This window comes from Strix aluco, chromosome 2, assembly GCF_031877795.1.
Source record: "Strix aluco isolate bStrAlu1 chromosome 2, bStrAlu1.hap1, whole genome shotgun sequence".
NCBI lineage: Eukaryota > Metazoa > Chordata > Aves > Strigiformes > Strigidae > Strix > Strix aluco.
In genome coordinates this window covers 54,519,742-54,541,872 of record NC_133932.1, presented here as the reverse complement: position 1 = coordinate 54,541,872, position 22,131 = coordinate 54,519,742, and the positions used below count along the sequence as shown (strand labels likewise).

The 22,131-nt window shown below is 40.6% G+C and overlaps 2 protein-coding genes and 1 long non-coding RNA gene across 23 annotated transcripts in view; 2 read left to right on the top strand and 1 right to left on the bottom strand.

The window, feature by feature from the left end:
• The window catches only part of TCEANC (transcription elongation factor A N-terminal and central domain containing), a 196,211-nt gene extending 186,722 nt beyond the window's left edge, over positions 1–9,489 (top strand). For 8 of the 10 annotated variants that reach the window (XM_074814795.1, XM_074814789.1, XM_074814786.1 and 5 more), the window contains exon 2: positions 7,623–9,489. In XM_074814795.1, the coding sequence (XP_074670896.1) occupies positions 7,631–8,713 (1,083 nt within the window). In that variant the 5' untranslated portion in view covers positions 7,623–7,630 and the 3' untranslated portion in view covers positions 8,714–9,489. The other 2 variants (XM_074814792.1, XM_074814794.1) reach the window with 2 other exon arrangements.
• RAB9A (RAB9A, member RAS oncogene family) overlaps positions 1–22,131 on the top strand; it is a 33,904-nt gene that overhangs the window by 6,265 nt on the left and 5,508 nt on the right. The window contains exon 1 of one of the 5 annotated variants that reach the window (XM_074814797.1): positions 16,924–17,093. The exons of 1 other annotated variant lie outside the window; for it this stretch is intronic. In XM_074814797.1, coding sequence (XP_074670898.1) covers positions 17,017–17,093 — 77 coding nt within the window. In that variant the 5' untranslated portion in view covers positions 16,924–17,016. Of the gene's footprint in view, positions 1–16,923; positions 17,098–17,164; positions 17,187–18,504; positions 20,033–22,131 lie in introns of those variants that run through there. 3 more of the 5 variants (XM_074814798.1, XM_074814796.1, XM_074814799.1) reach the window with 3 other exon arrangements.
• Positions 3,395–18,001, bottom strand: LOC141919378 (uncharacterized). 8 transcript variants are annotated; one of them, XR_012621961.1, is made up of 5 exons: positions 17,317–18,001; positions 13,446–13,535; positions 12,201–13,299; positions 6,426–7,216; positions 3,395–5,890 (listed from the first exon to the last, which is right to left on the bottom strand). It is a non-coding gene; the product is annotated as an uncharacterized LOC141919378 (long non-coding RNA). The 8 variants fall into 8 exon arrangements; XR_012621960.1 differs by having other exon boundaries at positions 6,431–7,216; XR_012621962.1 differs by having other exon boundaries at positions 6,426–6,521.

Genomic DNA, 22,131 nt, shown 5'->3' with positions numbered 1-22,131 from the left:
GCTATTCTTTGAAGATGAATTTCTGTAGAGTTCAGAAATTTTTAGGGGTGGGAGGCAGTCCTGCTGAGAGTCAGGAAAAGCTCAGATTTTTGCCAAGATGAAATAAAAGCCCCAGAAAATGATTTCTTGGTGACATCTTTGAAATTCACTTTCCCACTGTAGATAGGATGAAGGAATGTTTTTGAGTCTGGAGGCTGGCTGGGAGAATTCTCTGATTTTCTCTTGGGCTCAGAGTCTTAATTAGCATTTGATCATTTTCATTGTGTAAATGGAATTTAGGTTGCCCAAAGCAAAAAATCGGGTGTTTCCAGGACTCTGCTATGCACCATCTCCACTTACAGCATTAACCACATTTTTGGCAGAAAATTTATTACACCATTAGGAGTACTTGGCTGCTTCTGATCTTTATCTTGGCTGTGGTCTGGATTTTCTTCTGATTACATAGAAATCCTTGGAGAAAAAGTCATTACATCTGAGGTTGGGATGAGGGAGGACTGGTGTTCAGCCTTCTCTACCCTCCCTAGACATTCATCCACACTTACTTGGATGCATTCTGAGTTTGTCTTTGTTTATCAGTGGGAGTTAGCTGTGCTAAGGCAATATAGGCTATGGTTTTGAGCCAGACAAGGCATATAGCAGAGACAAGGCATTTACCCCAAATGATTTTGGAGAAGGCAGTGTTCTTTCCAGGGCCTTGTAGTTAGCAGCAAGTGTCTAAGGCTGGGGGTTTTTTGTTTATTTGTTTGTTTCTTCCTGCTTAGTCATTTTACTGTTTAACAAAGTTCTGATTCAACTTGGTGTTATTACAGAACACCCATATTTTAAACATGAGGTAGGCTGATCTTTTTTTCCTTAGGAGCTAACTGACTTACAAGATTTTTATTGACCACCATCATTTATTCTTGTATACACAAGTGACTCATTATACCATGCAGTCAGTGTGAGAGCTCCTAATGATTTGGCAAGAAAGTACCTCATCAGCACAGCATTACAGAGTCTCATTGTAAATATGAGTCAGTCTCTACCTTGTAACCTTCAATAGACACTTGGAATTCAAACAGATGTTCTCATGCATTGATAGAGTTAAGCAGGATGGAAATGCTTTGTGTAGTTGTAGAAAGGATGAGGATGTTTATTTTGTACTACACAGAGTTGTGATACTACCATTTCTACTTTCATTCTTGCATCTCTACAATAACAAAAATGCATAATTTGTTTCATAACTTAAGAAAAAAATTTTCTTGGATTTCTTACCTCTTGGAACTAGGAAGATGGCAGAACAGTGCTGGCTGAGTACGATTCAGTTAATTTTACAAATATTTGTTCAGCAGCATTTTCCAAATAGCATTAAATCAGGTAGAAGAGTGGTCAAATTCCAAATTTAATAAATGTCAAATGAAAGAGCAATGACTGGATAAGGGATGCACCTTTTCCCTCCTGTCTGTTTCCCAGCACCTTTGGACTTACAGGTTGGGGTTTTTTTTTCCAAATTTAGGCAAATAGGTACCCTAAAAATGTAGAGTCTCCTAAAGGTCATAGGGAAATTGTTTTATCTTGTTTCTTAACAGGCTGGAGTTTTGCATGATGCACATATCACAAGACTCCGTGAGTTTGCTATGCTACAGCTCCCTCAAGTGGTAAAATACTTTGCCATTTGGACTTGCAGCTTGGCTTCTGTGAAACACTTGTTTTCTCTTCAGAAAGTTTTGAGGCTTCTCCCAACTTCCTGTTTGTTCTATCCACCCACCCCACCCCACCCCCAAATGCTGAACATTATAAACAACTGCTTACGACTGTGGGGTTATCAGAGAAGTAGAGCTGTGGGTTAAAGGGTGATGATCATGATCTCCGTTCTGCAGCTGACCTATTGAACCAGTTCGGGCAGGTAATTATAAACCTCACTTCTGTCATCTGAGAACTAGAGAGAATGATAAATATTTGCAGCCTACCTAGAGTATTTTTAATGCCTATTTCTCAATTCTTTTTAAAAGTAACTCTTAATCAATGATTTTATCTGACAGCAGAAAACTCAAAAATCCCTTGTCAGTGGGCAGTCAGAGATCTGGCAGCTGTCTCGGGTATCACAGACTTCCCCTATCCTTTCTACCAAGTAACAAAATAAAGCCCTCACATACCTGGAGGTTTTGCCATGCTTCCACAAAACACCAAAACCCTGATTTACAGCAGAAACATCGGAGTTCAAGGAAGAGGAGTCTGAGCAGGAAAGAACTCAGGTTTGCTATACTTAGATTCCCGGTGATCTTTGGCTAGAAGATACACTCCAGTATTACCACTGCATTAGTCATTTCTTGTTGCTCCCTATAAGAACATGAAAAACATGCTTTCTACAGTTGTCTGAGGAAATCATGTTGTGCCTTGATTAAAGAAGCAGAAGAGCTGCTTGACATCCAGACTTAATATGAAATGCTACGCAGGATTCCCAGTATTAAAGAGGAATTCTGCCTCATCCTTTGAAGGAAGTCAGCAGTAGTAAAATGAACCATTTACATTACCTTGTATGTTCTTTATAAGTTCAGGAATCTCTGTTTAATTTCTGATTCTGTAAAATAACGATCTCTGTCAACCTTGGTGATAAATCTAGTCCTTGCTTGATTTATAGGGCAACAAATGCACAAACAACTTTTTTTTCTACTATGCTGCCTTTTAATTTGGAAGCTGAGATGAAATGTATTGATTGAGTAGTTAGCGTGGTCTTTCAGATGTATGGATTACTTTTCACTTTGAAGGATCTTAAAATCCTGTGCAAACTAAGTACACACAGCAAAGCTAGTGCCATTCCAAGAATGCTTTTCCCACAGAAACCTCTCTATTGTCAGTGATAAAGATGTTTATTACCTTTATTTAGTGGTTTCTCTTCTGGCTGTTTCTTGTGCTTCTGCCAGTTACCGGTGAATATCCCACTCCATTGAAGTAATGAATTATGGATTTTGTTCTGTTGTCATATATTTTTGATGACTTCTTTTTTCCTGTTACTTTTACCTAGCTTTGCTTTATAAGTCTGAAGGGAGTGACTTGGTCCTACCTCTTTGCTATATGTTGTACATATTGAGGAAAGTATTCTTTTAGAAGTGATGGTTTTGACTTAAATGTTAGTAGGCTGTCAGGTGGTTGAATTTCCAAAATAATTTAAAAATCATTGTCCATATTTTGATGTCCATATTCTGTTTTCAGTTTGTTTATTTAACTACTGCCATAACATTTATGTACTTGAATTTAATGTTGCGTAAACTTGAAAAAGTCAATGCGTGACTAAGAAGATCTTAAAATTTCTAATAATTTAGTTTATCGCCTTAGTGCACATGTGGAAAAACTCCTAAGGTAGAACACATATACTGCATTTCATCAAATCTAATCAGCGTTTTATATGTCTGTTGGAGAGTTTAAAAAAAAAAAAAAAAACCCCAAACAAACCAGGTTGTCTTAGATCTGCATATTAGAAAAAAAAGCCTCTTTGCGTGGGGTGATGAGTTAGCATATGTCTGGTAGGTGTCCAGTAAGTGTAAGGTGTTTCACTGTGTGTGTGGCAGAATGGCTGCATTCTCGCTGCAGATGCCAACGCGTGGGCTCCAGCTCTCTGCAGAGGCTTTGTGTTAGTCACTGCAGCTGTCAGTGCCTACTCAGAGCTGTAAAGCCAAAGGAGTCTTTTTCAGCCCTATAATTCTCTTGTGTGAGATTGGCCCTGGAAATGGGCATGTCTTCACCTTGCCATCCCGGTGGCCTGCCTAGGGTCAGGTGGATAACTGTGAGCAAGGACTGCTATCATAAAGCAGATGATGATATCCATGGACTTTATGCACCATTTCTTATGTATGGGTTTTCCTACAATATTAGAGAGGAAACTTTCTATGAAGCATAGTCCTCAATGAAAGATCAAAATACCTCACCTTTGTCACAGGGTAAAAGTGATGCATGCATAAATTATCAGCAGAGCACTTCGTGTGTAGTAATTTCTTTGCGTGTCCATAGTCCTGTATACTAAATAATAAAAATTCATAAAGTCATCTTGGATTTGGATAAGTATATTTTATGGTATGCATAGCATAATACAATGCATATGTAGATAGGTACAAGAACTGAAGAAGACTACGTTTCAAGTGGAGTATGTTGGAAGGAGCAGAACTGATTGTAAGGCATAGGGCAGTCATACTGGTTGAGCATATAACTGTGTCACCAACTCTGCCCTAGATTGCGTGAAAAACAGTAAGTCAGCAGATCATCATTTTCTAATGTCAGCTACTTAGCGTTTGGGAGACAGGGAACTGTCCTGCTGTAGTGATGGCTGCCCTACACAAGAAAACCCCTCTTTCCACTCTCAGCTTCTGCATGTTCCTGTAGGAGAACAGATGAGTGGATACAATTTTATGTGCTTTTCAGTATGACAGTGCACAGAGTTCAACTTTATTTGAAAAATGCATCCTGTTTCTCTGATTTTGAAACTTCTTGAGTAGTAAATCAGTTTCTGTAATAGCCATTATGGAGGTTTTGTAGGACTTCAAAAAGTCAGACGAGAACAAACTGTTTAAATACAGATTAAGTGAATGCAGAGAGCATTCACTGTGGAGGTCAGGTTGGTCTGTGGTTCAGGATTATAGAAACAGATGAAGGTTTATGCTCTTTCTTTTTGTCTATGTCCTTTTCTTTTGTGGAGCTCTGAGGCCCTACCAAAAGTTTGAACTTATTTCTGTCATGCAGCTGGGCTGGTGGTCATAGAAAGCAAGAGCATGCAAATTACCCAGCTGTATCACTTGTTTCCCCTCTCCCTCCATTCTCAGGAGACTTCATGGAAACAGTGATGGTGCAATAAATGTGCTTATGAGTTCCTTTAAATATGGGCATGTGTAGCTTGCCTTGTGTTAGTTTCTATCAGGCAGATTACTTTTTCTAGAGTAGAATCAGGATGTATGCAGCTTCAGACAAAACACTGGTTTTGTGCACAAATTTAGAAGACTATCTCGTAAGAAAAGAGGAACACTTAACACTCACAACACACCGTTCAATTCTGCATTCTACGTTCAATTCCCCTTTTCAGCAAACAGAAGAATAATGTTAGTAGTATTAACACTTTTTGTGTGTAAATTTGCACATAGCAATGCACTGAGCATTTTTTTGGTCAAGGGGCTTGATAAAAAGGAATCATAAAGAAATCTTATTCAAGCCATGAGATTCTGCATTCTGAAATTCCCTTTTTCTTTTCATTTAATGAATGAGAATATATGGGAGCATGCTTTAATAATGCTACGGCTGTAAGAAAATAGGTACCTTTTAGGATATAAAGGGATGTGTCTTTAACTTCTAAGAGTTTCCAAAAATAGCAATTAGGAGTTTATAGATGTCACTGTTTTGAAACTGTTTTTCGGGTGTCACTATTTTTGAGCTGCCCTGCCTTGATGAAATACGATGCCAGAGCTAGCAAGGGAAAGAGCAGAGGTGGGGACCTCAGTTAAAAGCGTGCTAGTCCAACTTGTTTCTCTGTTACCAGCTATAAAGAAAAACTTTTGGAAGAGATACAATGTGATCTCTTGCATAGCAAATGAAAGGTTGAGGGTTATGTAGGAACCAGAATGGTATTTTGGGCTTAAGATCCACTGAGTTATCTCAGGCTCACTTAAACTTGCTGCAGAGTTGCCCCAAACCTTTGCTTTGCAGCTCCCCATAAAATGTGTTTAGCTACTTACTGTTTAGTAATTGAAGAAATCCCTAATATCAAGTTGTGATGACATATAAAAAGTTCCTCAAAAGGCCTGAAAACTCTGGTATCTTCGCCAGGTGTTTGAAAAAGTAATTTAGGTCAGTGATTCTTGGTCAGATACCATGTCCACATTAGCTGGATAATTGTATTCTTTGAAGTAACAATGCTTGAGGAAAAATTCTGAAATGAAAAAAAATTCACAGGTGTATTGTCTGCTGCTGTAAAAGTTAGTATTAACTAAAACAATGTGAGTGTGCAAGTTTTCTTAAAATTTCTCTGTATGTTTTATGGATCATTACTAATGCTCATATCTATTTTTTGCATATATTAATGATTATTCATTATACAGGCTACAACATACAGTGGCAAAACCAAACACATTTGTGAAAAACATACTGTGCTATATATTGCTTCCTACTCCAAATTAGTTTTCTAATGCCAAAACCTATATATATTTGATTTTAACTGAAGGGTTTGTTATGAGAAACCAAGTGGAAACTGGCAGATTTTATTAAAAACAAAACCACAGATAGCCAAACATCTCAGTATTTATTGTAAGGATTTGTCAAAAAATCTTGCTAAGTTAGGGTGTAGTTACAGGAATGACTGATTTAGAAAAACAAACAAACAAATAAACCCAAAAAACCAAACCAAAACAAAAAACCAGAAAAGAACCAAACACACAACCCCCAGAAACAAGCAACCAAAAAAGCACCTTACAATGTGGAGTTTTTGGACCAGCTTTGATTTTTCTCTTATTCTATATCACCGCAACTTGTACTGAGTTTGTTTGTAGTCAGATGCTTGAAAACTGTGAAAAATGGAAGAAGATGTTTAAATAGAGGTTCCTGAAAGTTGAGACATGTCAGTTTTTTTGAGAAAGGTTATTTTGCTTATGCATTCTGGGAGGATGACAGCAATGATCTCCCTGTGTTTGAAGTCTTACAGTAAACTTCCATGCCATTGCAACTTTCAGATTAAATTAGTGCAGTGTGTACTTACAAATTTGCCTTTGGACATTATCGGGAAGCTATTACAGAATGTATTAAACAGTGCAAGATCATTATGTTATTCAAATACCTGTTATAGTAGAAGGTCCAAGACATGGTTTTTAATAGACTTTAAATTTCTGTGATAGAAAAGCAAACTGATTTTCTGAAAAGAGCATTCTTATAAAATGCAATTTGTTGACACCAATACTGTAAACACCCTACTGATATTTTTATTGTTTCACTGTATGTGTGAGGAGGGGAAGATAAGTTGCCTATAAAGCCTTTTTATTTTTTTGAAAGCATGTAATTTTATAACAGTGTCTAGATTTTAAACATCAATGGGTAATCATCTGGTGCTTTTGGTGAAAAATGCTGAATTTCAGAACTCATTGCTTCTTGGTAGTCCAGTGGTACTAGAGTTAACTAATCCACAAAGTCTACCTGTAATCTCACAGCCGAGTGGTAGTGTAGTTACCTACCTTCTTGTAGTAGTTGAGAATCTCCCTGTGAACTTCTGTTGCAGTGTGCATGCATAGAAAAACAAATACAAACATTTTTATTACTCTAGCAGTGTCTTTGTTAGTGTGTTTTTTGGCAAGACACTGTGCTTTTCCCTAAAATTAGTGTCATACCCTACTTTTTAAATTGTTAACCCTACCCCAGCAGAAGTCCCTGTGAGCTCCCCTTTCTGCCAGGGTTTCCCTGCACGAGTTAGACTAGCGTGCTCCCCCCTGCATTTTGCATTTGCTCTGCTAACTCTACTGTGGACCGTTTCAAGCAAAAGCTGTCAAAACCAGTGATGTATACAAATAAAATAGTGTAAAATAACAAAATAACTGTTTTGTTATGTTGTGTGAGAATACACAGAAAATGAATTAATGTCATAACTGCAATAAATACAAACTTTTGTTCGCTTTCAGGTTTAAAAATGTCTGACCAGAACAGTATTGTACACAGAGCCCATTGTATTGAAAAACTACTGTCTGAGAACAATTTCCAAGATATTGAGGAACATCTTAAAGAACTTGAAAATGTTGATATGACAATAGAATATCTTCAGGGGACAGAAGTTGCCAAGGCTGTATACAGAGTACTCAAGAGCTGCCCTTCAGTAGAGTTGAAAAAGCAAGCAAAGCAGTTATTATCAAGGTGGAAAGCAGTTTACAAGAGTAACTGTGTTCAGTCAGTGCAAGTTAAAAAGTCAGCTTCTGTGTGTAGGAAAGAGGAAATTGAACATCTCACTGTGGTTCCTAGAGAGCAGCTGCTGTCTGAAGGACCATGTCAGCAGGAGGCATTAGATGCTACTGGTTGTAAAATTTTGGTCCCATCACAAACTGTTAAAAATGTGGTATGTAACGATGCAGAAGGCAGCATGAATCAGGTTTGTTCTTTTGAGAAACAACACACCAGTAATGAAGATTCTAAACCTCTTGCTAATGACGTGAGTCTGCAGCAGGATACGATGAGAGCTCTGAGGTGTAAATGTACGGATCTTCTTTATAAAGCTTTGACTGGTTCTGCCAAAGACAAAGAAGAAACTGATAGATGGCTAGAGCTATCTAAAGAAATTGAAGAACATATTTTTGCTCTTCATGCTAAAAATGACAAAAAGTATAAAAATTCCATCAGAAGCAAAATCTCTAACCTGAAGAACCCTAAAAATTTCCACTTAAAACATAACCTTTTTTCAGGGACGTTGAGTCCGAAGGCTTTTGCTGAGATGACAGTGATGGAAATGGCCAGTGATGAACTGAAACAGCTCAGGGCTCTGTACACAGAATCATCTGTTCAGGAACATCAGCTTCCACAAGTTATTAATGGTACACGGACAAACAAAATAAAGTGTAGGCGCTGTGAAAAATTTGACTGCACTGTCACTACAATTGCAAGAGGAACTCTCTTTCTTCCAGGTTGGGTGCGAAACACAAATCCAGATGAACAAATGTTGACTTATGTTATTTGTAATGAATGTGGAGAACAGTGGTATCACAGCAGATGGATTTGTTTGTAACACTGTCCCTCTTTATTGAGTGGTTTAGAAACATACATAAGAGAAGGTATCTCTGTTGAAACTATAGTTTGAAATTTTGTATTGCTGTTATGTAGATGTTGCCACTAAAAAGTGTAAAATCAGTTTTAAAAAATTGCTAAGTTATTTTTGAAGGTGACTTGAATAAATTATGTGTTTTTAAGTATTGTCAATATGTAAAGAAATAAAAAAAGGGAAAAAATGGTAACACTGTATCTTGAGAGGAATATTCACTAGTAAATCCATTAAAAATATTCCAGGGGCTGCAATTATTTTTCCTCCAAGGTACTGAGTACTTGGAATTTTCATTATTTTCAGCAGGAGTTCTTTCACAGAACATAAGTTTCATTTGCAGTAAAAATTGTTTCCATAACTGCAGTTGACATATTTGTGTGCATTGCAGAATGTTCAGCATGGATTCACTCCTTAATTAAATCACTTTTTGCAAGTAAGTGTTAGATTATTAAGTTGGCTTGACAGGTAATGTCTAACAGGAAAAAATGAATGAAAAGAGTGTAAAAGGGGAAGAAGACAACTAGCAAATGAAATTAAATTCTGCTTTAGCTTTTTATAGCTATTGGGAGGAAAATAGGTTTTGTAACAATCTATCAGTTTGCAGTTCAGATTTGCAATGTAAGATGATGTGTCCTGCAACTGTTAAGAAATTAATGCAGAATCAGATAATGGTTTATTTCAGAGAATTATGTAAATACATTATTAAGTTTATTTAATAAATAAAGACATGAAGTTAATAGGAATTAATCACTTTCTGAATGGATATCCTCTGTTGAACTGGGACATCTGTCCTGAACTGAGCAAATTAATGTTTTTATATAGTGCAAGTTACCCAGAAAAAATGAATAGAAGGAAATCTAAAAGCTGAAGCTTTTATACATGCATTTGTTCCCAGAGTCAACAGGATTCCCACTGGCTGTATACTAGAAGCATTTATTTATCAAAAAATATCACCTTAGTGTTATTCTTACTTAAGGAATAGCCCTGTTGTTTTTTTCTGGACAACTTAAAATTGCTTCAGAATTAGCTATCTGAATACTTTGAATGGAGTATATATTAGAAGTCAAGGAGGTGTTTCTTCTCAGAACTGGGAGAACCACCTGAGTCTGGGTATCTTTCAAGCTGTCTATTGGTCTGTAGAAGACTATGTTCATACTGTGTGTCCCTGTTCTGGTTTCTTCACCGTTTTTGAGTTCCTGTAGATGTTTAAATGAGAGGAAATGGGTCTTGCATTGAGTCCTGATTTTCTGAACACATGAATGTGTCAACTCATGGAACTAAGGAGATGTAGTAAAGAATAAGTCTGCCCTGCGAGAGAGGTTAGGTTCTTGCAGCAAAGCAGTAGCACTGTTTGGAAGCATAACCTTCATAATGAGTTTCCTTGCTGGAGTGTGGACAGGATGGTGAAATGGGTCAGTAAATTGCCAAAGTCATGCTTTAGGCACAGAGGCAGGTGTTTCCTTTCATCCTATTGTATAAACACAATAAAACTGCATACTTGGCATTAATTGAGATATCTTTAACAAATCCACAGCAGGCATTTTGCAGTTCGAGGCTAAAATGCATCAGCTGAGCAGAGAAACATGGTGAGAGCTGAGGCTGGTCAGCTTTTTGGTCTAAGGCACTGCCCCAGAGCTCTCCAGCCACGTGGCCTGTCAGAGAAAGGAGCTAGGAGCATGAGATAATAAAATAGCTGTTGCTGAACTAAAAGCCACCCAGGACTAAAACTAAAAGACGAGACAGACCTTTATCTGTATATGGTGGAAATGGTTTGTAACCTGATGTTACAAAGAGGTACTTACTATTTTACCAGGAAAAAAAAACCAACCCCAAGAAAAATATTTTCCATTCTGTGAAGTGTTAACAGTTGACTTTTCAGTGGTGTGATTTACTGTGGCATTACCTAGATTTTTATCATGTGAAAATGTGTGTTTTAGTGGAATTGCAGTGATGTAAAACAAATATTAAAGCATTAGGCCAGGCCCCCAGTGTTCAACTGTGTAACCAATCAGTTAATATCTGATCTTCCTTCCCAGCCCTTACCCATGTTCTGGAATTGATGCTTACAAGTAGTTCTGCTTGTTTAAGTGGAAGTACTTCTGTGTAAAGTATTGGTTTTAGCTTTCCATAAAACCATAGGAAAGCAAACACTCCTGAGTTACTGGTTCACAGGAAGCACAGAGTTGAGGAGAGCTGTACACCTGTATTGTGCTGTGTCAGAACACTGTGTAGCAGTGAACACTTATAAATAATTTCTGCCTGCAGATGGTTTTGAAGCCATTCTCAGTGATGTACAGCCCATCCAGGTTTTGTCTTAGTGAAGGGAAATGTTACAAGGCACGGATGGTGTTTTTGACAGAATATATTTCAAGGCTAAAATTTGTAGCTGTAATACTGTGACATAATGTGTAACATCATTTTCTTTTGAACTGCCCATCGCTAAATGTATAGTGCTAAGCTATATGCCCCAACACGACTGAGATTTTCAACAGATCTATATTTACTGAGCAGCTAAGAAAACGTGAACAGCTGGTATCTTAAAACTTTTTCAAATCATTGAGCAAGCCTGCCTCGCTGTGGATCTGAGTAAGCCATGCCTGCAGCAGCAAGAGGATCATTTGGTTCTAGCCTTTCACATCTTGCCTTTTCTTCTAAGATGTGGAAATAATAAAATCCAGTTACTAACAACTGCAGTTGCAGCTTACGGTATAGAAACAACTGTCAGTAACTACAAATAGTCAAAAAATGGATTGTAATCATGCCACTTGTACAACTATCCCTTAACTTTCTTCCGCGTGTTTCAAACCGAGAGCAGTCAGAACTCTTAGGGCAAGTCCTTGATACCCTCGCAGCTGTAAACTCAGCATTTTAAAGTCATTTTCCATGGTAATACATTGTGAGCAGGCGTTCCTCTATTGCCTGCCTTCCCAATAACAGTTGAACCTGAGAGCCATCTTTGCAACAAATCCAGTTAAAGTTAGACATTAAAAGATGAGAATATATTTGTAAATTTTGTGAAATCCGGTAATCATGAGAAGAATTTCTGTTCCTGTGGAAGGAGATGGTACCCCTACCTTTATTCAGGAGTTACCTAGCTGCTAGCTGCTGGTTCAACACACACAGAGTTGCTAGATTCTTATTATTACTGAAAAGCCAGACACAAAATACACTGCTGCTTGCCCAGATAGTAGTCTGGGATAAGGAGGAGATCTGGGAATACTGGCAGAAAGAAGCAGAAAGTATTGGGAGGCAGGGAAAGTGAACTTGGCCCGTTTTAAGTATGTTGAGGACAGTAATGTATAGGAAATGAGGTTTGTTGTTCCAGGGCTGGTGAAAAAGCTCATCTAAGTTTGGTTTCCCTTTATGCCTAGTTCATGCTGATAAACATGCTGCCTGCAACTTCACATTTAACAGTTAGTGAAACTGTATACAAAATCATGAATTATTATATTACCTTCTTGATCATCTTATGCTGTTGGTTGTTTTCACCTAACACAGTTCGTTACTGCTTTGGCCATTTTTCCATCTCTTTGTATCCAAACCTCATTACTTGAAAGGTTTTGTAGAAAGTAGATGTTGTGTAGTGTCATGTGCCACTATATATCAGAATACTGCACAGACATGAAGTGCCAAGTATGAGAGACAGTCATTCAGGTAAATCATTGCTCTTCTTTAAAGAGGTGTGGTCATAGTTTCACTAAGCAAAGTACTGCTCCAGGCTGGAGTTCATCAAGAGGTTAAATTGTCCCTACCCAGACTGTGTAACTGCGCAGGCTTAAAATGTTTGACTGGATAAGAGTGTATGCTTTGGCTCAAAATGGCTTTAAAAAGTCAACTTGCAACTACACAGCGTATGTGCCAGCAGGAGAGTCTAGAATGCTGGAGTACAGGGAGTATTGGAGTCCAGAAACAAGAATAAAAGGAAAGCTTTGAAAAATGAGATGCTTTTACGTTGTTGAAGTAGTCCTTTTTCTGTTTGTTCCAGGTGGGAAAAAGATCTCTTAACTTTTTTAAGCAGAGACAATTAATTTTGGTACAATGTTTAGCATGTCCATGATGCTACTCCACAAGGGAACATGACATTAGAGGTGATCCACAGAGACATGGGGCAAATGTATGCTGAATAAGGCTAAAGTCTGTATTTATTTTCACTGGGTTTTCCAGATATGCTGTAAATTCACCTGCTTCTTGAATTGCTGTGGTTTAATAGTAGCAAAAGAGACTTAAATGTAGATTGCACTCAAAGCTTAAGCAGCCTGTAGCTGCAGAAATTGTAATACGTGTCTTAAGATGAGAGCTAAATTAACAATGAATTTCACACAACTTCAAATGTAAAAGCAAAGATATTATTCTGAGAAGTGCTCTATTTATTGGAGTTGATGTTGCTCCCTTAACACCAGTGACAAAACTGCTTCTGGTTCCTGGAGATCCACTGCCGGATCCATTTCATTCCATCTGTTGAGGGTGTTTTATATCTTCTCTCATAGCCCTCTTACTGTAGCGCTTTTCAGGGAGGTACTCGGCTGCCATTCGTTGGTTGTAAGTCTTTCTTCCTTTCAAAACCAAAAGGAAATTTGTGTTTATTTAAAATGTATTCCTTTCAGCCTGCTGTGGTATATACATTTGTTACTAAAGCCAAGAACTGCAACTCTTTAAACAAAAAAAGAACAGCTCTTTTTCTGGCAAAAAGAAAGGTTACCTGGTAACGGGCTGTGGTTAAGGAGCAAATATGTTGAATTACAGTCCTTCAGGGAATCTTCAGGGTGTAATGGCCCAGTTCATTGAGTGCCTAGAAGATAAGGAAAGAAACAAGAGCACTTTGATAATTTCTTGGATCACTCAGGGGCTGGCTTGCTGCATTTTGGTATTAACAGAGCCATAAAGGCAGATGACTTCATATCCCCTTACTTTGTACTGCTGTAATTCAGCCAGGAGGTGACAAAGTCATGTTTTATTGAGGCGATGTCATCACTTGCCAGGATGGGACAAAGTCTCCTTGCCAACTACAGATGGTAAAAAGCATTATTCACAAGCTCTATTATACGAGAGCTTTGCTGATACAGAACTTTCTCATACACACACACACAAAAATTGCCCTTTATTTGCCATTGGGATGTTATTTGTGCCATTTGCTAGCACGTGACATAACAACAATTATCTCTTCATGAATACAGCTCTGTGAATAAAATCCTTAAGGTGCAGAGTCAGCTTTCAGATGAACGTGCACACGAGGGAGCGGCAAGGGTGGGTTGCTGCGCAAGAGGAGGTGAGCCAGGAGCGGAGGGTGGGTGGCCTCAGTAGAAAGGGTCACTGCCCCACAGCACCCAAACAAGAAGATCAGGGCAGGTCTGGTGACAGTGATTAGCCGGAACACCAGTGAGCACCAGACAAGTCTGTGGGGAGGAGGCTGTGCTGAGGTGGGCCAGCTGTTTAATGGGAGTTGGGGCAAAGGTGGGGTGTAGGTCCAGGGCTACTGGGATCAGACAGAGCCTGAGCCAAAATGTGGCTTCTGTAGGCAGCAGGACCTTGAGTCAGCTGCCCCCACCGGCACTGCCCCAGCCCTGCTCACCACCGCTGGGACAGCTGGGCAGCGCCCTTGGGCAGGGGCAGAGCCCACAGCACCCACCATTGTGACACTACGCTGTCTGCAAAATTTAAAACAGGAGTGATTTTGGTGTACGTGATTCAAACCACATCTTAGCTGGACATTTTCTTCTGTCTGTTCCTAAGAACTGGTACGTATAATTCATGTGACCAGCCCCATCAGTGGCGTTATTTGTTCTACAGTTCTTGATTATTCTGCAGCAACTACTGGTTTTGTTATATACATGAGTAGCAGTAACAGGGTGGACACAAGGGAAAAGAGCCTTCAGTTCCTGATCCTCAAGCATGCATGTGTGTGTTTTAACCATAAGAGTAACTCCATTGATACTCCATTATGACTGTAAAATCATAAGCATAATAGGCCATAGTTACAGCATGGTCCTTTCCTATTTTCTTTTATGTTCCCCTGTAAAAGAAATAAAAGTACATCTTATCTCAGAAGCTTAAGTTTTTTGTTTCTAACTAGAACTTTAAAAATGTGAGGGACCTGAACAAGCTTGCGAAGTGGGGCCATGTGAACCTCAGGAGGTTCAACAAGGTCAAGTGCAAGGTGCTGCACATGGGTTGGTACAACCCCTGGTATCAATACAGGCCAAGGGATGAAGGGATCAAGAGCAGCACTGCGGAGAAGGACTTGGGGGTGTTGGTTGATGAGAAGCTCAGCATGGCCCGGCAGTGTGCACTTGCAGCCTAGAAAACCAACCATATCCTGGGCTACTTCAAGAGAAGTGTGACCAGCAGGCCAACGGAGGTGATTCTACCCCTCTGCTCTGTTCTCATGAGACCCCACCTGGAGTTCTGTGTCCAGCTCTGGGGTCCCCAACATAAGAAGGACATGGACCTGCTTGAGCGGGTCCAGAGGAGGCCATGAAGATGATCAGGGGGCTGGAACACCTCCCTTATGAGGACAGGCTGAGAAGGGTGGTGGTGTTCAGCCTGGAGAAGAGAAGGCTCCGGGGAGGCCTTAGAGAAGCCTCCCAGCAGCTCAAGGGGGCTTATACGAAAGATGGGGACAAACTTTTTAATAGGGCCTGTAGTGATAGGACAAGGGGTAATGGTTTTAAACTAAAAGAAGATTCAGACTAGATATGAGGAAGAAATTTTTTACGATGAGGGTGGTGAAACACTGGAACACATTGCCCAGAGTGGTGGTAGATACCCCATTCCTGGAAATATTCAAGGCCAGGTTGGATGGGGTTTGGGCAACCTGGTCTAGTGGAAGGTGTCCCTGCCCATGGCAGGGGGGGTTGGACTAGATGACCTTTAAAGGTGCCTTCCAACCCAAACTGTTCTACGATTCTAAATTTCTTTAACTGTATCCAAGTCTCTGAGAACCAGTGTTGTCTCAAGAAAAAACAATGGTAGCTTTATCGCACAAGGTATCAAGTATAAAGAGAGTAATTATTTCCTCCACTTCTAAATGCAGATTTTGTTTTCTTTTTAAATCACAAAATAATGCCATAACAGATCAGAACTTACGTCTTTGAATTACTGTCATTTAAAGATGCCATTTTTCTACTCTTCCAGCACTTGTATTTTACTTTAGCATTGAATGAAAGCAGAGCCCAGGAAAAAAGTACTTAAAGTTTTTCAAAGTCCAGCTTTGTTAAATAAGAATGGGTCTATCATCAGATTTGCCTCTAGCATGGACTGCCTTTTAATAATCCTACTCCTGTCAGTAGGAGGCATTTCCTTTTGATGATACTGAGATCTTGTTTTCCATTCCTTGGGCCGTGTTGTAAATCTGATCCAAAACAAGATGACTCTGCAAGTGGCAATTCCAGTCCGATTGCATCTCCCTTGTGATCGGAAGCATGTGATGACTGCTTGAGCAAATGGGTGCATTTCAAATGCTCGTTCCTTACGCCTGTCATCACCTATTCCTCTTGATGATGTGGAAACCTCTTTAAATACACTTAAATAATTTCTGCTCCTTTCATTTTCATTACATTTTGCCCTATCCTCGTGATGAGTTGTAAGAGCACAGAAAAGACTCTATCACCCAGCTCCTTTAGACTTTGTTTCCTGTGATCTTGTTGTAAACAGTCAAGTTGACGTTATTCTGAATTACTACAGAAAAAAGTGTCTGACTACTCTTTTTAAATTGCATACTTTGGATTTTGGTTAATTCCTTCATTGACACATGTACATTTTTAAGCATCTCTACCTGTAAAGTGAAGCTGCCTTACAATTGTGAGTTTGCTTCCATGGGGCCCTTGACGCAGAGCACAGTGAGACTACTGCCTTTAATAAATAACTCTGACCTGCAAATACTATATAAAGGCATTTTATAGCTTAGTTCAGAGCATTCTAGAGCAAATAAAGGCCTTACCCTCTTGCAATGGAGCAGTGCTGCTTCCTTTCAGTGTCGCAGCTAGAGATCAGTGCCCTGCGCTCGCTGTGAGCACAGCTCTTCCCACTGACGGGCTTGCCAAGGCCCAAACTTTCGCAGGCCCATGGCTGGACATATCCACCCCGCCACCCGCCCCCGTCGGAGACCGGCGCCAGCGGCGCCCCGCCGGCCCCGGTCAGGGGCGGGGCCCTGGGGGCGGGGCCTGGGGGGCGGGTGGGGCGAGTCGCGCCCCCGCCCCTCCCCGCGTGGGCGGGGCCGTGTGCCGGGGCTCGGCTCACGTGATCCCGTGGCCCCGCCCCCTGCCCGGGCCGCCATGTTGTTTCTTCCTTCCCCAGCGCCTGGCGGTGGCGCAGCCCGGGCTCGGGAGCGGCGGCGGCCCCCTTCCCGCGGGCAGGTATCGGCCGGCGTGGCGGGGCCGTCCCCTCCCTCTTCCCCAGCGGGCGCGGGCGAGCAGTGGCCGCTGGCTCCGGGGCGGGTGTCCCGGTGAGGGTGGCCCGCGCCGGGGGCTTTGCCTTTCTCCTCGCCGCTGTTGCGGGGTGGGGGGGCCGCGCTTCTACCCCGGCAGCCCGGAAGGGTGGCGGGGGGAAGCGGTCTGGAGCTGACCGGAGCTCACCGGGGTTTCGTTGTGTTCCCTCCTCCTGGCTCTCCGCCTACGGCTGCGTTCCCCGCCGCGGCCTCCGCCGCTGTCCGAGCTCCGCCGGCTCCCGGGCGCGCTCCTGGTGCTCGCCCGGCGGCTGAGAGCTTGCGGGGGGCGGGAGGGGAGCGCCGGCCGCCCCTTGCCGGGGCCGCGGTGGGAGGGAGTCGCGGGCGCTCCTCGGCGCCGGTGCGGGCGGCGGGGGGAGCGTGGCGTGACCGGGGATCCCGTGACTGCGGGGCAGGCGGTGGCTCCTTCGGGAAGCGGCTCCTGCCAGGCGATTCCCAGGCGGCGCACGGTCGGTCTCCGGCCCCGCGGTGCTTCCCCGGCACTGAGAAAGATCTCCGGTCTGTTAGGGCGAAACTCGGTTTCGTACCTGTCCCTTCAACGCCTTTCAAACCGGAAAAAAAAAAAAAAGGGAGGAAAAAGGTCCCTTTCTCGCCCTTTCTTGTTACTGTCTGCTGAAGAAGGGCTTCTGTGTTCCCGAAGGGACCCTGAGCGGTGTAGTTGTTAGTTCTTCTTTTTTGAACCAGTGACTTTGCTCTCCTCTGCAACGGCCGGTTGCTTTTCCAGTCGTGGCAGATGGCTGTTCGGACGCAGAGTGGTGGTGGCTGGAGAACCCAAAGGGCTAGGTTCACATTGTTGAATCGCTTATGGCTCAATGGTTAATGAGCAGTTTTCAGTGTTAGTATTCCATGTTAAATGTAACTTGTGCAAAATAATTGCACGAATAACAGAATAGTGCAAGAAAAGTAGTTTTAAAAACCTATATTAGTAGCCTTTATATAACTTGATACATAGCACTTAATTTTATTAACTGGGGTGGGATAAGCAAGTAAGGAACTCCTTGGCTAAATTTTGTTTTGGAATTAAAACGCTTGTCTGCAGATAGCTGTCATGCAGTCTGCTGCCCTATGTGTTGTTTTCCCTCTTTCCTTCTTGTCCACAGTAATTTACAGCTCCACTAAATAAGCATGTGGTTTTTATTTGTCTTTACTTTTAAAGTGTTGTACAAGGCTGAAGTTGTCAGAGCTTGTTTTTTTTAGAGCAAGGGTTGTTGTGTGTGGCTGGCTTCTTGGGGGGATTTTTTGATGACTTCTTAGTAGCGTATAAGGTAAAAAGCTGTAATGGCAGACCAGAGGAAGAGCTATTTCTCAGACATACCCAAAATCCCAAATTTTTTTTTTCCTAGCACTTTTATTTCTAGAGAAACCTAACCAAAGGATGGTACAGTTACATCTGTGTTTCAGTATCAATGTGGAATTTGTAATGAACTGTTATTTTTCTGTCTTCTTTCAGGTTGTATGGAGCTCTGTTGCCTTAATTTTAGTAAAGCCTTTTCCGTTAAGTTAAAAATAGGGATTGTGTAGTAAAAAAAAAAGGCTCGCTCTAGCAGTCCTCATTTTGCTTTTGAGTGCTTAAACCAACCATCGGTTTCCTTAAATTGGACATATGTGAAAAAAAATCGCAGAGGGTCAGATGAGGTACTTAGATTTCAAGCTGTATTTTATTTTGTGTCAATTTAGTAATAAATCATGAGAAATAGATCTTTTAGCTCCTTAGGATTGGAATTTTACATAAATGTTTCACAATGAATAAAAACTTCCCAACAAAAAGGCTTTTAAGAATTCCTTAAGGGTTTTTTTTTATAATGTTCATTCTCCTTGGTGTCTTGTTTTTGTTTTCATTCTCTACCCAGCAGACAGTATGTTGGCCTGGTACAGTGTAACCCACTTAATCCCTTAGGGATGGGCTTTGGTCACATAGTTATATTGGGAAGAATATGAATGCACAGTGTAGCCTGGCCAATAGAGGCTGCTATTGCTAAGAGTCCCCAGAGGAAAAGGGAAGCTAATGCAAGGGAGAAAGATGAGCACATAGGAGCAGAAATAATTGCTTGATAGGTTATTGAAAGAAGAGAAACAGTAACAGAGAAGTAGGTTGCAAGGAGAATGTCAGTTAACTCATGAATTGTTAGAAATGTTGGACTGAGAGCAGCCGCACCCGAGGGTGTCTTGAAGTTGGCTGAAAGTAGTAGAGTATTTAAATTGGGAGCTGCTCAGAAATGTCAACTCTGATTAAATCAGAATAAATGATAGTTTGCTCATTCTACTTGAACATGAGGAATGAGGTAGAAAGTGAAGGCCAGGTCTCTGCAAGAGTAAACTAACAGGTATAAATGTAGGTATTTCTCCTGACAAGTTTTGCTGATTGAGTTTGCGGCTAGATATAAGTTAGGATAAATTAAGTGATTCTGGCAGTAGGTACTGGGATGATTTAATGACCCAGGGGTTATGTGGATTTAAGGATTCCTTCCCTTGGCTGCAGCTTCTTTCATAGTCCTGAGTCATGCCAGGCAACTGTTTGAACTAGAGTCCTAAACTATGCAGGAGTTAAAAATAACCTTATAAAGAGACACCAGAATACAACTTTTTGGTATACAAACGAGTGGCAACAGCTGTATGTCAGTTCAGTTTGGGTTGTGTTCATATTACAAATTATTGTGAACAAACTCTAGTGATACTCTGGTGTCAGATAAAGCGTTTCTAGGCTGCTTACATCTAGAGGCAATTTTCAGATAACCTGTCATCAAATTATTAAAGATTTATCCAACAGAAAACACAAGCTACCTTCACATTGCAATGGTGAAATTGTAGAAGAAGGAAGGAAGACTTGCAAGATGATAAGGATCTCGGTAGGTCGGGCCATATGCTTGAAGGGCTTCCAGGCTTCCGGCAAGCCAGGCAGCTGGCAAGTGGCCATCAGTAAAGGGGTGTTCCTGATCACAGCTTTTACGTCAGTACCCCATGGAGGGGAAGGTCAGTTTGGAGGCTGACTAATGTCTGAGCTTGTAATGCATTCAAAAGTACAAAGCGTGTAGCATCTTGACTTCGTATCTGTATGTTTCTCGGAACTGAGAGCAAAATCTTTCCAGGTTAAACAGGCTTGTGGTCTCCTACACACTAGAAAGCCCCATTCTTGTGCCACTTAATTGGCCAGGGTGTAAACCGGTACCTTCTAAATACAAGAACAAGGATTGGCTAAGCAGAGAAAAGGGAGAAAATTGGCTTCTGTCCTTTCTTTTCAAATTTCTGGAAACCTGCGAATCTGCTATAGGTGACAAGTGTAAACTCTGTAGTGACTGAGTACTGAGAGATGTAAAAACTCCACAAACAGTAGGTGTAAGTGTTGAAAACTAATTGACGTGGTTCTGGATTCTGCCCTTGCTGCTGCAACTCTGATAGTTCCTGGGACTTGTTTTTCAGACCTTTTACAGAGGAACATTTTATGTAATGAGCCACTGCAACTAACAAACCACAGGAAGCAACTTTTTTTTTTTATGCTAGTCTGGTAAATATTGTCAAATGGTTTGCGTTAAAAAGAATTACTAATGAGGGAGTAAGTTCACACTATGTTATGGAAAGGCCAGTGTTTTTGTCAGACTAAATACTTGAAGTGTTCTTAAAAACTATTGAAGCCTTTTTAAACTATTAATGTCTGATACCTGTGGTTTAACAAAATAAGATGTCTTAGCAAAGAAAACTGTGAATAAGCTTTAAAGCTGAAATGAATGTGTTGTATACGTGTAAATAGGGAGTTATGAAGCATGGTCAGTGTTATTGTTATGCTAGTTATGGAACTGCTAATTCTGCTTGTCGGTAACTTTGAGAGTCTTTTTTCTTAAATCTTTAACAAAGATGGCCCCTATTTTTTAAGGAGTCTTGGCTGAAAGCATGTTAGACTGTAAATAAATGTGATTAGTTGGAACAAACTTGAGTCTGCCTTATTTTGGATTTTTTTCCTTTTCCAAGTGAAATGGATGCTCTTTAACAACTTTAATTAAAGGACAGTGTACCAGATATCTTCAAGGAAACCTTTGGGTTTAGTCTTGATTTCATATAGCAGGTGGTTCATCAGTGACCACTGGCTGAAAATGGTAATTGAAATAGATTTTCTTGCCTGTTTCCAACTTAGAAAGTAGCTACAAGTGTAGAAACAATAGTCTGGAAATTTGAAGTGCCCCTTACATCTATTTCTTTGAGAATACTGAGGGAATTTTGTGGTGCTATTGAAACAGTTCCAGGTTTTGGTGTCTTTTATTAAAAAAGGAGGGGTTTTTTTTTGTTGAGAGGTGAGATTTCAGTTGCTATGTGGTTATTTGTTTTTATTTTTATGGTGTGCTGCTGTGCCTGGTATCAGTATGGTAAAAGTGAAACTATAAATTGGTCCAATTGACTCAGTTTGCTTAATAGTTTGTGCTTGCTGACATGATAGATACAATGCAATTACTGTGTTGGCTAACAGTATTTTTCTGTAGACGTAACGAGTACAGCACCCGTCTTCAGCCTTCATTACTCTGGTATAATCAGGTCCTCCTTAAGCTATTAAATTTTTTTTACAGTAAAAAAAAAAAAAAGACAACTTACTAGACAAAGTTTGTGTGGTGCTGCTATGGTTTTGTAGACCAAAAATCTCTCTCTTCTTTGAGTGCTGTCTCAGTACCAGTGTTAAAAGAGGTAATTGCACTCAAGATAAAGACGGCTATGAAGCTGACAGACGTGGAATTAAGAAAATCTAGATGGATAGACTGGACAAGGCAGTGGTGTTTCTCTAAGCTTTGAAGGGCTGGGAATCAAAGATTTTGTAATGCGCACTGTTTTTTTTGAAGTTGCTTTTAGCATGTTGGTTTTAGTCTTGCCAGCAAATGTTTGGACTGCTAATGGAAATGTTTCAGACTTCTAATTCAGCTCACTGTTTAAGAGGGAGATTCTGAGAGGTGACAATTAAATTACT